Below are 18,257 nucleotides of genomic sequence, written 5' to 3' on the forward strand. Positions count from 1 at the left end.
AAAGATGTGTTGTACTGGTTACTGTTCCAAGGCAGAGCAACCAAGCCTTTCCATTTCAAAATTGCTGAAGCTTCGAAATACGTTTCTGAAGGACATACAGGCTGAGAGGGTTGCTATGCACATTATAACCTGTTTTGTTTGGATTTTTGAAATGAAGTCTTCTATGCGGTTTATTTTACCATTGTTTCTTTCTATTTTCATTTCGATTGATTCAGTGTCACAGTGTGCTGTCAGCTTCAGTCACTCTGCACTGCCTCTTTCACAAAGAAAGTTATCCTGGAGTGTGATGATGCACGTGCCTGCCTGAGGGTTCTTTTTTAAAATAAGCTTCCTCCCTCAGCCCCACGGTGTGAAAACGCAGCTCTGTCGCGCTCCTGTCTGCGGGCTGTGCTGTGGTCGAGCGTGAGCCATCAGTGGAACCAGAGCCGCCGTCCCGCTGGGATTAGTGCAGCCAGTGTCAGAGCAGCTGGAAAATTGGATTTTTTTGCATCCGGAAAATATAATAACTTATTTTCATGAGATTTGATTTTTTTTTCCAGTCTGAAAAGTAGACCAGACAGGTTGCTGGTTGCAGGTTTCAATTTACTGTCCTGCTCACTGGGTACCGTGATCCCACAGACTCGTAAACGGACAGGCAGGGTCGGTCCTTCCTTGTATTTTAATGTGTGTGGAGTGCCCTGCCCTCAGAGGTCCTGGGCCAGCCAGCCAGGTGTCTTTTCAGACTATGCTGAGCTGATCGATGTGTCCGTGTCTTTTGTTCGGCAGTGAGCAAACTGCGCGTCAGCAAGCTGGACCAGAACCTGGAGCTCCTGGAGGACAGCCGCGTCCGCCTGAACTGCTCCATCACCGCGCGGACGAGCCCCGAGTCTCAGTACACCGTGCTGTGGTACGCCAGGAAGGCGGGCGAGCCGGACGCCGAGCTCCTGCTCAAGATCAACCACAACTCGGCGTTCGAGTACGGCACGTACGCGGAGGAGGAGCGGCTGAAGAGCCGCGTGCAGTCGGAGCGCCTCTCGCCCCAGCTCTACAGCCTCACGCTGCACCAGGCCGAGCTGAGCGACAGCGGCACCTACTACTGCCGCGTGCACGAGTGGCAGCTGGACCCCAACAACGTCTGGTACCAGCTCGCCGAGGAGACGTCGGGGTTCACTGAGGTGCTGGTGAAGCAGCCAGGTAGGAGTCTGCAGGTTCAGGCGAGGCAGAGAACCACGCGGCCTTGGTTTAATAAAAGAGCCGGAGAAGCTCCTGGAGAACTGAATTAGTATCTCGGGGCACAAATCGATTCTGCAGACCTCTGAGACCGTGACGTGAGTTTTGTTATTGAGAAAAGGGTCAAGATGAAATGGAATTGGTTTCTGCACCAGTAACAACTACAATTCACAACATCTACAGGCCTAAAACACTGTTTGCGGGCAGGGTTTAGAAGTGCATGATCACGCATATAAAGTTGGCCTCAGAGTGGAGTCATGATTACAGCCCTGGATCCAGAACTGGAACGAGCTGTGTTCAGAGGGAGCAGTGTCTGCCAAAATAATAAAAAGAAATTTAAAAGTAATTCCCACTTCCATAGCTCTAAAAAAACAGTATTTCTCTAAACCATTTTGGAGAGTATTTTGGCTGCTCTAACTAGTACTGCTTTAACCTTTAACTGTTAGTGAAAGATACATGGACTCTGTGACAACAAAATGTTGTAATACTGTATAGCTTCCAAAATGTTGCCTTTATGTTGCTGGTCTTTTACAGCATTTAATTTGTGTCTGAATCTGCGCTGCCTGTCTCTGCACCAGCCTGTTGGGAATACAGGTTCCTCTGTGCAGTACCGTTCATAGAATTATCTCATTCCTGCTACATGGGCAAAACAGGGAATCACATGAATAACAGAACAGGACCTGACCTGTTGTCCTTATCATGTTTCTAACACATCTCTCCTCTGGGCTGAGAACTGGTGCTGTATGTTGTGTTTGGGCTTCTCCAGTTCACAGATTCAGAGGTTCGTTAATTTTTTTTGCAGATGTAGAAATTGATCTTTTCGTTTTTGGAAAATCTGAAATGGCCTTTGTAGCAGTCTGTTATGCAATTATGTTACATGTTCTAATTCAGTTTAATTAACATGCAGTGAGGAGATTTGCTAAAACATTGCGAGATAACAGACACAGTACCATAGATGTGAAGCGAGGAATTATATTTCTTTTGCTCTGAGTTATGTGGAAGAAATTATTTGGTTTTAATAAGTACTGTAGTTGACAACCGGCTGCTTCTGAAGCCTCATTTAATTCAAGAAAGCTAATTATATCAAGAAGCTTAACACAAAATATCTCATTCTATATATGCATATTTATCAGTTTCCCCTACTTCATTTATTGCTCATGAGTGTAAAAAATAAAAAGGGCCATATTTGTCTTTGAAAAAAAAGGGGTATATTAAGTTTTAGAGACACAAATGTATTTTAAATACTTTTTCAGACCCTTCATAATCCATTTTTGTATATTTCAGTAGGATTTTTAACTCCCATGAGCAAATGCGGAGGTGCAAAGGTACAGTGTGTTCAAGATTGGCAATCTGTGTACAAAGGAAGTGAAATTGCACATTGGTTAGAAATAGATATTAAGGTGGAAAGCAATCTCCAGATCCTATTTTCCAATAGTTCCCATTATAATGATTGTAAAGATGTGCTTTCTTCACGTTTTCATTTATTCAAAGCCATTCAGGTGGGTAAAAACAGGCGCCATGTTGTGTGGGAATTTGGCTGCCGAAACTCGGTTCAGGCTGGTGTTTCCACTTTCTCCTCTGTGCCCCCAGACATCCGGCTGCAGGTGGAGGAGTCCGAGTCCAACCTGACCGTGGTGGAGACGGAGGCCTTCCGCCTGGGCTGCAGCATCCCCTCCCAGTCCAGCAAGGACTCCCGCTTCTCCGTCTCCTGGTACGTCCTCCGGGCGAAGGCCGGCGCCGGCGAGGGGCCCGAGTGCATCTTCTCCATCGGCCACGACGCCGTCTTCGGCAACGGCAACTGCAGCCCCTCCGAGGGCTCCGGGCCCGGCTCCCGGCTGCAGTTCGAGCGGCCCTCCGCGGAGCTGTACAGCCTGACGGTGCAGCGCGCCGGCCTGGCCGACTCGGGCAGCTACTACTGCCACGTGGAGGAGTGGCTGCTCAACCCCAGGAACGCCTGGTACCGCCTGGCCACCAACAACTCCGGCGCGACCCTGGTCGACGTGCTTGAGCGAGGTGAGCTGGTCGCTGCCCAGCAAGCCGGACCCCGCGGCTGTGAGACGGGGTCTGCAGGGAGCGGCCCTGCCGCGTTTCTGTCTCTCAGAACAAAATGCGAGGAAGAATGAGCCCCTGAGGGCTTCCGATTCAAGAACTCTAGTATAAATCATGTTGAAGTAGAAGAGCCATGTTTTAGTCTTTCACTGAGTGCGTTGTTTAAATCCGGACAGTGGTTGCATAGCCAGGAGTGCTCAAGAAATACTTTGTTGTCTTCTGTGCTGTCCTTAAGGGTTTGCCTTATTGTCCTGTTTGTCATTCTCATTATAAAACCTTGTTGAAAATAGCTGAAAATAGGCTGGTCTCTGTGATTACTGGAATACTGATGTGGCCAGAGATTTCTATGATGGCATTTGGTTTACTGAAAACTTGTGAGGACAATGACAGTTATCTGCTTATTCAAGCTCCCACCAGCCTGAACTTTTAAATGACTAATATTATCACAACAATAATTATTTTTTAGGTTTGTAAAAATATATATCAACAAACTGAACAGCGCTTACTCCAGCAAGACCTTTACATTCTTATCTTTATTATATAAACTCTAAACCCGGTCCTTAAATGCTCTTCCCCTGTCTGATTGTGTTTTATTCTTTGCTCTGCAGTTGTGTACCTTGTCTAACGTTTCTGTTCTTCAATACTTCGCAGGTACGTCTCTGCAGTCGGTCATCTGTTCCAATGATTCTCTCTTCTACTTCGTCTTCTTTTACCCGTTTCCCATTTTCGGGATCCTCCTCATCACCATTCTCCTGGTGCGCTACAAGGCCCGCAACTCCAGCAAGAACTCGGAGGGCAAAAACGGCGCTCCGCTGCTCTGGATCAAAGAGCCGCACATCAATTACTCCCCGACCTGCCTGGATCCTCCCACACTCAGCCTCCACCCGGGCTCTGTGGAGTAAGACAGTGGGGGACCCCTGGAAGACGCGTTCGTTCGTGGACCATGAGAATAACCGTGGGCTGCAGTCACTGGCTGCAACTGCTCTCCAGTGTCTCAACGCTCAACGTCTCCTGTCCATTCCTGTGACCTGTCAGTGAGGCTGCGCTGGTTAGAAATTAGAAGCATTGTCATGCCAAACAAGCCAAACACCAACTTCCCCACAATTCCCACAGCGTTATTGCACCCTGAGAGGTTTTGCATCCCCATTGCTTTCAAATCAGGCACCTTTCATTAACACAACGAGAAAATACTGGGGACAGGTGACACTTGCCAAATCATCGTCTTTGCATTCTTTTCATTGCTGTTAAGTGTCAGTGAGGTTTTATGTCTGGTTTCTTTTTGATTGCTTGTCATTGTTTCGGTGATTGTTTTGTGCATTGTACATATCATTGATTATTTAATTTGTTCTCCACTAACGACCACTAGAATGTGCCACTGTAAATCATCATCTGGACACAGACACGAGTGGAAAAGCGATCTGTCAGTGGGAAAACAGTGGTCTTCCACTGCACGCCTGTTAGCAGGAAAGAAACGGCACTGAAATAGAGTGGTGGTGGCCTCCACACCAACTTGGACTGGCACTGAAGTGATGTTAAAACAGTTTAGAGGGACTTGGCGGCTAATATTGAAAAAAAGAACTTCAGCAAAAACATGGCCTGTTTCCAGTGCCAAAGAAACCATGCTTCCTTTGAACATGTGAAACTGTTCTGACTCCAAGTATAATCTGAGGTCTGCACTGGCTTAATGTTATGGGTCTACAGATGAGCAAAAACATCTTTCTTAAGCTAGAGCTTCTAAAAGCAAAAGGAGCTGAGGGTGTCGAAATATCGTCCTTTTTGTGCCAGACTGAACATTTTCACTGAACATGGGCGTGACATGAACCTCCTGAGCTGAGAGTGGGATTTGAAAAAGCAGAGACTTTTCTGAATTAAAAAATCTTTGAAATCCCTCGTGTGCTTCCTCAGAAATTTGCAGGAAGTTCAGAAGAGAAAAGGGGCTCAGACAGACTTTTTATCGGGTTTCCTGGCAATTTTATCGACCGCTGACCCTGTATATTTCTGAAACATTATGGGTATCGGTGAACGTAAAGCGGATCTTTTTTGTGAACCTGTTGTTGTATTAATCTGTGCAGCTTGAAGAGAACAAATGTTTCAGCTCATGGCAATCAACGCAGTGTGATCGCAGTGCTGATTCACCTGACAGTGTAATTGAATTTAAATTGTGAATTAAATCAAGCGAGATTCAGTGATCATTTTTTCTGAACATACGCAGAAACTAAAAATGAAATGTTGCCCATTTGGGACATTTTAGTGCCAAAAACTGGCGTACCTGTCCTAGTTGTAGACTTGCCTAATTCACTCTAGATAGACATTAGAACAGGTCAAAATTCTCTCTATGTGCTTATATGATACTGAGGAGGAAAAGAGAAAAGTTTCTAGTACACTGGGGATTTGGGGTTTCATATCAACATCACAAGCCCTGAAAAAAACAAAATGGTAAGTAAGTATTAATAATCCAACCTTTTTTAAAGGGTGTGGCATCTGTTATTTCCTTTTCTTTGGTTTGATTAGGTGTAAGAATGACTTCATGCAGTATGCCTTAAATGATACATACAGGAACAACTGTATAACTAAAAACTTCAAGCTGCGCAACAGGGCGGAACTTCTAAATTGATGGCCATTTGAAATCAGCATACAGCAAGTTAAAGTTCCGATTCAGACAACTGAAATGTTATCACCTGCATGAAAAGGTTTGTGTACTGGCATGCATAAAGAGGTTTTTGTTAATCCACCTACTCATCTACAGGGATATGTGCTCTTCAGAGGAATAGAGCTGCATTTTCAGAGCGATGTGTAATGCAAAGACATTCTAGTGACAGACATCAAAAACCTGGAATTTAGGTTTGAAACAAGCACAAGGTCAGATATATTGAATGGTTTTTTTTGCTAGAAGCTAAGGAGATTGTTTTATCAAAACTTCAAGTTAACCGTTTCATCTGTAGTTGAGCAAGATATTTCGCAATATTTCTGCTAGGTTTTGTGAGAAAGCACAGTCATTAGCTGAGCACCAGTTGGCACACGTTGTCTGGCAACGCTGGAGTTTGTCATCATCCGGTCCTCCTCTCAGTTTAGCGTCACGAGGTCAGAACCGGCCTCTGTGCATCCTGGTGAGGGCCGGGTAAACGAATGTTCTGCATTGTGTTGGAAACCATGCCAATAAGTTTGCTCTTTAGACAGTGTGGTAATGTACATTTGCTCAGAATTTTTATTTTTTATTGTATTTATTAAGTGTGATACCTAGTTAAATGTGTGGAAGCTTTATATATTACAGCTACAAAGAAGTGGATTCCGCTGCAGGATCTTACAGTTGATGTTATCTTCTTTTTCACAAAGTGAAGCAGACTAATTGTGCCATCAACACCAAATGTACCCAGTGGATTTGTCATCTAGACTCACACAGTTTGTATGGAATTCAGTGACGTAAATGGTTGGGTCATTCATGCGACACATGACCCTATGGATGTAGGTTCCTTAGAAGAACAGAATAAGATAGATGTCAAAATAGGACAAGTCAAACTTTGAACCCTTTGTGTGAGGGGTTTATTTTTTAGGCGATTCCGGTCAGCTTTATTTTTCTTTCTTTCTAACTTGTTTCAAAATGTATATGCATGATAGCAGGAACATTTTGGATGTTTCGTGATTTTTACATTCTACTTAAAATATTGCTCTGGATTGTGTTTTCTGTAGTAGGTACTGGCTTGAAAGTGGCTGTAGAAACAGTAGTGGTGTGCATTCGGTGAAGCCAGTGCTGCTTATTTACATGTTGTATTTTTATTTTTTTAAACATGATTTATTCAAACATAGTGCACTGAACTAAAAGAAAAGTACGTCTGAATATTTTGTATTTTGCTTTATTTTTATTTTCGTTGTAGCAAGTGCTTTCACAGGCAGATTGGGGGTGGGGCAATCTGAGATCTTTTCATCACTTACTGTACAAACATACAAACATTTTTAATATGCTGTGTTTCGTTTCGCTCACCGATCTAGCTGCAACTCCATGGTGAGGCTGCAAGTAATTCAGCCAGCAGTTCCTCTCATCCAAAATTTGTACAAGAAAGGTTTTGACTTTTTGAATGTGTTTTTATTTCCATAACCCTAATATTATCTTTTTTTAAATGCCTGCATCAAATAAGATGATTGTACTGTACTGTATGGCCAGGTCCTGGAAGTCACTGCCTCCTTTCTATACAGTATACAGTGCACATCCATATGCATTCCTTATTTAATTTTTAATGATTTTAACTTGATATTTCAGGTATTTTGGGCACTCATTGTGTTTCAAGTTTAAGTCTTTACTTCTGCTATTGTACTATTGGACCATGTTGGAAATAACAGCGATTGTGATGTGGCCTCCACACGCCCTGGGCGGTGCATTTCTCTGCTGTGTGAGAGCAGTGTCTTTCCTTCTCACAGCTGTAGTTTGAATTCTGCTGTTTAGCATGTACCTTGCACTGGTTCATGGTTTTATTCTGTCCACCTCTTGCAGTTGACAGCTTGAATAAATGTTCATTGTTTATTAAAGATTTGTCTTCTTTTCCCATTTGTTTTTTAATTCAGAGGATTTTTTTTTAATCTATTCCCTCTGCATGCTGGATCTACATGTCTGGTAATCCTGCTTAGTCAATAACTAACAATTCCTTGCAATTCTAAAGCACTTTTCTTGCCAAAGGATCCCGAAACACTTTATGAACTGAAGGGACACATTTCATCCACCGCCATGCCATGAGAAAATACTTCACCTATTGAATTCACAGAGAAATGTTGGAGGGGCAGGTTGTGAAAATCTTAGGCAGAATTTAGGCACCATACCAGGTCAACAGTCCTGCTCTTACCAAGTAGTCAGGATCCCCGTTTAACATCTCATCTGAAGGAGAACAACATGGGACTGAGACATCTCTGCTATTTTAGATATCTTAGATATCTTTTCTATATTTTTTCCCTAATAAAGAAAATGAGGTATGGGAAGTATTTAGTATATTAGAATCTCTTAGCTTCTTAACCGTGTAGGTCATTTGAATTTCATTTAAATACGGTGACGTGCAAAAGTTGGGGCATCTCCTCTACTCCTCACACAACAGTGGGTAAATCTAACCTCATGTGGCAGGTGACACACAACACATTTTAGTTTGTCATTATTTACTGAACAAAGTTCAGCCAACGAACATTAGCCTTGAGTGAAAAAGTAAGAGCACCACACAGTCCAGTAACGGGCGGATCCCCCTTAAGCAGCAATAACGTGAAGCAAACGCTTCCTGTAAGAGTTCGTCAGTCTCGCGCTCGCCTGGGAGGAGTTCTAGGCACCTCCTCCTGCCCAACTGCTCCAGCTCGGTGATGTTTGAGGGCATTCGTTTACGCACAGCTCTCTTTCGGTTGCGCTACAGAATCTCGATGGGTCTGAGGTCTACTCTGACACAGCAGTTCTTTTTAAGCCACTCGGTTGTAGATTTGCTGCCATGTCCTGTTGCATGATCCACTTTCAGCTAAGCTTTAGCTGTCGGATAGGTGGTCTCACATTTTCTTGGATGCGCTGGTATAGAGAGGGATTCATGGTGGACTCGGTGCAGGCCCACATCACCACCCCTCCACCACCCTGCGTGATGGAGGGCATGAGGCTCTTGTGCTGACACGTGTCATGTTGTATTATGGCCCAGCAACCCCACGTTGGCCTCATCAGTCCAGAGGTCATCGTTCCAGTAGTCATGCGGTTCATTCAATTGCTGTTCTCCAAACCTAAGCCGTGTAGTAATGTTCCTTTTGGAGAGGGGGGGTTCTCCTGGCTACCCTTCCATGACAGCCGCTCTGGTTCAGTCTTTTCCTCATGGGAGAGCCATGAGCTCCGATGTTTACCATACTGACAGAGGCCTGTGGATCCCTGGGTGTAGCTTTGGGGTTCTTAGCGATCTCGAGGTCGAATTTGCTGGGGCGCCCACTCCTTGGTAGATCCTGGGCAAACATCTTGAAAATTTGTAAATTATCTTTCTCTTCTTCTTCTTCTTCTTCTTCTTCTTCTTTTTCACAGCCTTAGTCCCAGACTGTCCTGGGGTCAGCTGCTTTGGTTGCTCTTCTCCATTTGTCTCTGTCGAGCACATCTTCCTCACTCACTTCACATACCTCCATATCTTTTCTCACACAATCTATCCATCTCTTTCTAGGCCTGCCTCTTCCTCTGTTACCTTCCACCTCAAATTCCATTACCCTCTTTGTTACTTCCTCAACGTCCCTCCTCATGATATGTCCATACCACCGTAACCTCGCTTCTCGCATCTTCTCAACCACATCCACCACCCTACATCGTCTACGGATTTCTTCATTTCTGATCTTATCCTTCATTGAAATCTGCAGAATCCATCTCAACATCCTCATTTCAGTTCTTCTCATCAAGTTCTCTTCCCTCTTTCCAACTGCCAAGCATTCAGCTCCATATAGTAATACAGGTCTAATCACAGTCTTGTACATTTTGCACTTTAACTTTCTGGGAATTTTCCTGTCACAGATTATTCCAGTTATTTCTCTCCACTTGTTCCATCCAGCTTTCACTCTTTGTTTTACTGCCTCCAGTGTTTCTCCTCCCTTTACCAGTTTTGATCCAAGGTATTTAAAGTCATCAACTTGTTTCAGTTTTCCTCCATTTGTCTCCTCAACATTGGTCATAGTATCTCCTCTTCTCTCCATTACCATTATTTCAGATTTTTCTGCATTCATTTTCAGTCCACCCTTTTCCAGACTCCTCTGCCATTTGAACACTTTCTCCTGTAGTTCTACTTCTGAGTCTGCCATCAGTGCCACATCATCAGCAAAGATGAGTTCCCAAGGCACTTCTGTTCTTACCTCCTCTGTCAGTGTGTCAATAATGTTTATGAAAAGGAAAGGACTTAGTGCTGATCCTTGGTGTACTCCAACTGTGATTTCAAACTCTTTTGTCTCTCCCTGTTGTGTTATCATCTTTGTAGTTGTATCTCTATAGGTTGCTTGAACTAACTTCACCATGCTTTCTGGTACTCCTTTCTTCCTCAAGCACCAATACACCACCTCTCTGGGCACACGGTCATATGCCTTCTCCAAGTCCAGAAAGGCCACATACAGCTTTTTCCCTTTCTCTAGTGTCTTCTCCTGTAACTGTCTCATCACAAAAATGGCATCTGTTGTGCTTTTCCCCGCTGAGAATCCAAATTGTGAGTTGTGGATCCTGATTATCTTCCTGAGTCTCTTGTCCAGAATTTTTTCCAGGATTTTCAATCCATGTTCCAGAAGTTTTATTCCTCTATAGTTTTTACACTCCATTGGGTCTCCTTTCTCCTTGTAGATGGTAACCATACTGCTTTTTGTCCATTCTTCTGGAATTCTCTCTTCCTTTGCAATATTGTTTAGCAATCTCGTCAGCCACTGAATCCCCTCTTCATCGAGGTTCTTAAAGTGTTCTGCTGCTATTCCTGATGGTCCAGTTGCTTTGCCCACTTTCATCTCTTTGATAGCTTCTGTCACTTCCTTTACTGAAATTTCTTGGATTGGTCCACACACTACGTCTGCCTCCACTAGGTTCTCCCTCTCATTTTCTACATTTAACAGATTTTTGAAGTACTCCAGCCATCTTTGCTTGATCTGTTCTTGTTTAATCAAGACTCTGCCTTCTCCATCCTTGAGTACCGCCACCCGGATAATATCTTTTTTCTGTCTCGCTCTATGTTTAGCAATCTTGTAGATTTGGTCCTCTCCTTCCTTTGTTTCAAGTTTCTCATACCATTCTTTCCAGGCTCTTTCCTTTGCTCTTGCTACACTTCTTTTTGCTACCTTCTTTAGTCTCTTATATTCTTGTAATTCTCCAGTGCCATCTTTCAGTGCCTTGTATGCTTTTTTCTTTTCCTTCAGTGTTTCCTGAACTTCCATATCCCACCACCACTCTTCATTTTCCCTCGGTCTGCCTCCTCTTGTCTTTCCACAAACCCTGGTAGCAGCCTCTTCTAGGATGTGGCTCATCTCAGTCCACTCTTCTTCAACTGAAGGCTCCTCTGTTTCCTCTGTGTTGTTTTTCATTTCTTTTACCAGCCTGTTGAAATCTACTTTGTTTTCTCTCAGTTTCCACACTTTTGTTCGTGCTGGGTGTTTCCTCTGCCTTATTCTTCGCTCCTTCAATATTGTGATGTCCATCACCAGTAGCCTGTGTTGTCTGGTAACAGCCTCATAGGGCAGGACTTTAGCATCTTGGACTTTTGCTCTATCAATTCTTCTCACTAATATGTAATCTATTTGGGTATCATGGCCTCCACTCCTGTATGTCACCTTTTGCTCATAATTCTTCGTGAACCCTGTGTTCACTGCAAACAATTCAAGAGCTTGGAGTGTTTCTAGTAGCCTTCCTCCTTCTTCATTTCTCTCTCCTAGCCCTCTCTGACCATGTTCATCTGGATAATCTGGGCATTTCTCTCCTAAATGTGCATTGAAGTCTCCTCCAATTACCACCATTTCATTTCCTGGGATTCTGCTAACCACTTCTTCGAGATCTTCCAAAAAGCTATCCTTTTCCTCCTGTGGTCTTCCTACCTGTGGTGCATATACAGAGATGATATTCCATAACCCACTCTCAAAAGCCACCTGTACATTGATAATCCTGTCTGAGTGTCTAACCACCCTCACTATCTTGTCTGCTAGGTCTTTGCACACTATCACACCCACTCCATTCATTTTGGTACTCTTTCCAGCATATAGAATCTTGTATCCCTCTCCTAGGTGTCTTGAGCTGTTTCCTTTCCACTTGGTTTCTTGCACACACAAGATCTCCACTTTTCTCCTTGCCATAGTTTCAACCAATTCTCTCCCTCTCCCTGTCATGGTGCCAACATTCCAACTCCCCACTCTCATTGACTTAACATTCCTTCCAGGCCCCTTCACCTTGTTTCTTTTCTGTAGCCCCCACTCTACAGTTTTCCCCACAGTAGCATAATTTCCATTAGTACCCTGTTGGGACACAGCACTAATGGCGGACGTTGTTAACCCGGGCCCCGGCCGATCCGGTATGTGCTTTGTGTTCTTTGCAACCATGGTTTTGGCAAGATGGTTTTACGTCGGATGCCCTTCCTGACACAACCCTTTTAGTCGCCTCTTACGACAGGCAGGGATACCCAGGAGGTATTCTGATCCCCCTCCCGAGGGATGAGTAAATTATCTTTCTCACTGTGGAATAATGGACTTCATATTGTTTGGAAATGGCTGTATAAGACTTCCCAGACTGATGAGCAGACATGATTCTTTCTCTGAGACTGTCGCAGATATCGTTTGACCTAGGCATGATATGTTACCACACTCTTGAATTCTGCAGACCAAGCTGACAACGTTTCTGGTTTTATATACAGTACAGATGGAAGCAATTCCTGATGATCACTTGTTTAGTAGCACCTGATTCTAATTGTCCCCTTAACTGATATGGGAGCAGTAAGGCTTCAGAATGCTGGCTGGTTTTGTTTTTGTTTAATTAATAATGGCAAAGTAAAATTTGTGTGTGTTGTCACGTGAGGTTACTTGTACTTTTAGGACTTGGTGAGGATTAGGAGAAGGTCAGATATGTCTTAATATGTATAGTAAAACCATAGAATCATAAGAGGGTGTATTTTCATTTTCACATCACTGTACAGCATATGCTAAATAAGACCTCTAATTGTTTAATAATGTTACGTCTAAAAGTTGTGCTTCGTTGTGGGTTGCTGCAAAATGACTCTCAATTGATTTTGTCTCCGTGACTGAATATATGATTCACCTGTAGGTGTCACCCTTCACCCTGAACCCTTGTTTGGAGGCTACAGTAATGCACTAATAAGGTTACGCTGTGCTGTGGGAGGTTCCCTCCTACGTAATCGTTAAAAATCCCATGGTGCTTTTGAAAGAGTAGGGGTGTTAATCCCAGTATCCTTGCTAAACTGTGTTTTTCACCCAGAAGCATCCTGTACTTCAGTTGTAGGTGAACTAGGGCATATCTTCTGTGCTTTGTTCTTTTATCATGGGGGATAAAATGTGCTTTACAATTTCAATTAATTATTATCAACAGGAGTAGTAAATCCATTAGGTCTATGCATTTCAATCATTTTAATTTTTGTGTACACCACGTAATATTTGTGGTGAAGGTTTTGTTCCTAAAGTGAAAATGTTGCAGAATAAAATTATTCTTCCTGTAAAGGTGAGATCAACAAAGTCTGACTGGTTCCAATTTACAAAAAGTAGACAAGGTTTATGTCATTCTCTTGTCTCAAGTATTTTGGGTTCAGATTGAGATATTAATGCACTTTACATGTTCTCTGGCATACTGCACTTAAAATATTAGTCAGTTTGGTTTTCCTTTAAAATAGTAAGTATATGCACAATGAATTGGTTTAAGAGTTAGCAGAAAATGTGTTTTGTAAGATGGCAAAAATAAATACTGTATTAATCTTCTATTTGACAGTTACACGTATTGTGTATTGTGATCTCAGACCTCCCAGAAAGCAAAATTGGTTGGTTGGTTCTTTCTAATATTAAAGAATATTTGGTGAATAGAAAGATGATTAGCTATTTTACATGTTTTCATCAGGATGGATTTTTTTCCTTTCGATTTGATGTCTGTGCAGTCTGTGCAGAATGAAAACCAGTCATTCAGCCGAACTCTAATTAATAGACTTCACTCGCCTGGCTCAGGTCAGCCTAACTGTAAGGACCTGGCTGTTCGGACTCCCCCACCACCCTTGTTTTGCAAGGAATGAGCCATGGAGCTGCTGCAGGAGTGGTTGGACCCTCTGGAGGTGAGAGATTTATATGCAGTGAGATTACGGTTTCACCTAAATAACAGTTCATTCGCAGGGATCAGTGAATTCAATTAAATGAAACCAGAGATTTTTAGATTTGGTGGGTCTTTATAGTTGGTGGTTTGACTATTTCGATACAATTATAGAGAAAATGTGGCAGTAAGGTGGTACAGTGGTTAACATTGGTCCCTCGCAGCACTAGAGCCCTGTGTTCTGTCCTCCCACAGTGCAAAGACATACTGGAGGTTAATTGGCTTCTGGCAAAAATGGCCCTGGTGTCTCTGTCCCATGAGTGTGTGTGTGCCCTGCGATGGGCTGGCTTTCTGTCAAGGGTGTAACCCGCCTTGCAAACCATCGCTCGTCAGGATAGTCTCCAGTACCAGTGCATCTCTGAATTGGATGAAGAGGTTAGAAAATGGATGAAGAAAAATGAATTCAACTCCTACTTTAATTATAGTATGATCCCACACTACTGAGTGTGTCAGGCATCTGAATCAGCATGAAGGTCTGTCATAAGCCAGCTGAACAGTCGGCATGGAATACTGTTTGCTATAAATCATGATGAATACTAACATCATACAGTTCAGTCGGTATTGGAAACTTTTTTTCCATGCAAAGCGGAATGAATCACAAATTGTATAGGTGTTGTTTTTGCTTGTTCAAAAGGTTGGTCATGGGAGCACAAAGGCCTGACTTTCCTAGTTATTTTGAGTTCCAACCCTTTACATGAAAGTCTGAATTTTTTAATCTAGCTTTTCAAATGGGTGAATGAAAACTAGATGCATTGACCTTCCACTTGCTCAGCTCAGTTTACACACGACTTCAGCCATCTTCATGATGATGATGAGATCTGACACCTTTGACAGGTAAGGAAGCAATGAGTGGGACTCATTTTCGACAGACATGCCTGTTGGGCGACGTGTATAGATGTCTTAATAATGCCCGTTTATTGGAAGAGTGAGTGAGCTTGGAAAACAAAATTAAACACCAGGAACAATCTAGTGATGCTGAAAAACTACACTGAAAAACATTTCTAGAAGGATAGATTCTAACAATGGTCTCATCTGTAGGCAAGGTCGTGCTTTGTCCTGTAATGACGTATGGATCAACACAAGAACGGACTTTTTCTAAACCTCTTTCAGTGCTGCTTACAAGTGCAGTTTATTTCTCCATTCTGCAGGATTAGCTGTTATGAGCTCAAAATCTCAGACCTAATCAAAATCTTCCTAGAAGCTCCAAGTAGGTCATAATAAGAAAAATCCATTATTGCTAATTTTAAAGCCAAATACAATTTATTCTGACAATTTGTACTGTGGCTTTGATCACTTACAGAGTGACTCGGATGTGGTGTGCTTGGAGTTCATTTATCTTATGGTAGCAAGCATGTGAGCTATGGAGCTGGTAAAGCTCTTAGCTGTAAGGGTGTTTCAGTTCAAGTTACATCATCACATTATTTTTATTCACTGTGCCGGTGTTTCCTTTAAATTAATACCTGATTCTCTGGATTTAAAATATCACAGTCTCAAAATCAGTGACACAGTAGGTCAACTGGACAGTAAAAGAGTTGAGTCTGACTTCCCATACATGATCTTTAATGACTTGTGTTCTTATCCAATATAGGAGTCTTCTTGTAGTGATATAAGCCTTTGGAGGTTTAAAGGTGTTTCAAATCTCCTGAGTCACCTGGTTGATCTTGGCTCATCAGAGTCACATCGTACAGTCTCCTTCGGTGGCTGACCTACTGTATGTGTTTAAACAACCACTTTAGGGTGTCTTGTCTGGCTTCCTCCTCTCATGTGAAATCAGCTCCCCTCCAGAGAACGAGACCAGCTGGAAGTTAAATCTACAGTAGCTGCCGTTTCACCCTGCAGCTCACAGCTGGCGTGAGCCTGGTCAGTACCTGGATGGGAGACCTCCTGGGAAAAACTGGTCGAGTTCTTGAAAAAAAAGGTTGCTTCTGCAAGACGTGTCAGTGAGGCCAGCAGGGGGCGCTCACCCTGCAGTGTGTGTGGGTCCTAATGCCCCAGTATAGTGACGGGGACACTATACTGTAAAAGGGCACCGTCCTTCGGGTGAGATGTAAAACTGAGGTCTGACTCTCTGTGGTCATTAAAAATCCATGATGTTGGAGTGTTACCCTGGTGTCCTGGTCAAATTTCCCCCTGGCCTTTACCAGTCATGGCCTCCTAATAATCCCCATCTCTGAACTGGCTTCATCACTCTGTGGTCAGTGTACTGGCGCATCATCCAGGTGGGGCTGCACACTGGTGGTGGTGGACCGGAGTCCCCATTACCTGTAAATCACTATATAAGTTAAGGAATTAGTATTATTATTAACATATAATTAAGCAATGAGACTTCCAAAATAAAGAGGCTTGATAAATTGTAATATGTTAGCAAAATACTGAGCATATTAATCTTGAGTTTAGTTGTTCTGCAACAGTGGGAAATATTTTAAAATCATCTGCCCTTTTTAAAGTATAAACGTGTTACATTATTAAAAAAAACATAGTTACAATGATTTTTCAGAACAGATAGATCATAATGAACATATCTTTCAAGTGGTATAGAAGCTATTGCACCCTACAGATCTAGTTGATCATCTCTAAACTACGCAGGTGAAATGCAGAAAAATGTCTTGCTAGGTAATTAAAGAAATCCCACAGCTTACTGGCGTATTGAAGTCACGAGAAACAGATGGGAGTCTGAGATCAGACAAGCTTCCTTCTCTGATCGCATCTAACATTAATTCAAATACTTCGCCATAACCTTCCCCTTCACTCTGTTTTTGGAGACTGACCAATAATTACCCCCTAAAAGACTCTATTAGTGACCATTAAGTATTCAGTTTTCTTTACATTTAAGGAGTTTCTGGAAATTTTATTTTGTGCTCATATTCTAACACCATCTCTAAGTGAACTGATGCTATCTCCACAGATGTCATTGAAACACGAGACAGATCTCCTGGGATTCCTATCTAAAAAAGTTCACTAAAATGCAGCTACTTGGTAGAAAAACATTGCTATTTAAAGGCAGACTTAGCATTGAATGTGTCAAGAAATCTGCCATATCTTCACACCTGAAATTGCAAACAATATGACAATTATTGTCATATTTTAACATTAAAAGAAAAATAGAGCACAAAGTAAAAGTGAATTAGGACAGAAAATGATATAAAAAATACTATTAGTAGACATGGCAGTAGTAGTAACAATAGGATTTTGATCATAATAAAGTACAGTAATTTAAAAGGTGAACCATGTGTTTGGTCATTTTAGAAAAGGTCACCAGAACCTGGAAAAAAAGGCATTTGCTATATTGAAACAAAATCAGAGATGACACATTTTACGCAGAAAGCACCCAAAATAGATGACTAATTTTTCATATTAAACTCAAAGTAAAAAACTTTAGACAAACTTTTTTTTATTTCCACCGATTAACAATAGAGTAGACAAACAGTAGATGGCGGTGTAAAAACAGAAACATTATTTATATAATGAAGCGAAGGTTCCAGGGGACCCAATTCTGTTTAGTAAAACTAAAATGATGTAGCTGTTTGAATGCTGAGTCTTCTCTCGGGGCCCCGGTTGTACTAGTATCAAAACTGATGACGAAAGCCTGGCGATTCCATCACTGAGGTCTCCACGCTGCCCAAGAACGGCATGCTTAGCCTTGTTTGCACAAACAGTGTATTATACTGATAGCTAGAGCTTTTTCATTGTAGTAAGTGAAGTATAAAATAACCCCACATAGAGAGTGCAAAATTACATCTAGCAAATGCACATTAGATCAAGAAAAGTAGTGTCAATATAAATATAAGATTCAGCCCTAAATATAAGCACTGATTGGATGTAACAAATTAAGCTTGAAACAAAAGTGGAAGGGGCTTTGATTTCTCATTACCATTCCCATTACTGCTAACATATTGAATTGCCTGCGTTTTAACCGGTCTCTGGGCTGTTAATTAACACTGACTTTATATAGTCCCTGCAAAAAAACACCCGTGATAGAAGGAAAGGTCTTCAATAAAAATGCTTATTGTCCTCATGCTTTTGCAACGAGTGACATCTGCTGTTAATTAAATATCACTGCGTCATTCTACCACAATACAAGCTCGAGGTCTGCTTGATCAGCAAAATCACCTTCCCTTACGACCAGCCCAGGCCTCCTGGTTGACTTTGTTCCATGACAAGGTCTGGTTCCAGCAGCTCAGGAAAGCCGATTTTGCAACTC

The 18,257-nt window shown here is 42.4% G+C and overlaps 1 protein-coding gene across 1 annotated transcript in view; it reads left to right on the plus strand.

The window, feature by feature from the left end:
* Positions 1–7,779, plus strand: part of igsf3 (immunoglobulin superfamily, member 3) — a 106,764-nt gene extending 98,985 nt beyond the window's left edge. The window contains exons 7-9 of the mRNA XM_088644671.1: positions 766–1,173; positions 2,800–3,222; positions 3,910–7,779. Of these exons, the coding sequence (XP_088500797.1) occupies positions 766–1,173; positions 2,800–3,222; positions 3,910–4,160 (1,082 nt within the window). The 3' untranslated portion in view covers positions 4,161–7,779. The remainder of the gene's footprint in view (positions 1–765; positions 1,174–2,799; positions 3,223–3,909) is intronic.
* Positions 7,780–18,257: the final 10,478 nt, after the last annotated feature.

This window comes from Lepisosteus platostomus, chromosome 2 (assembly GCF_059453375.1).
Source record: "Lepisosteus platostomus isolate fLepPlt1 chromosome 2, fLepPlt1.hap1, whole genome shotgun sequence".
Classification (NCBI taxonomy): domain Eukaryota; kingdom Metazoa; phylum Chordata; class Actinopteri; order Semionotiformes; family Lepisosteidae; genus Lepisosteus; species Lepisosteus platostomus.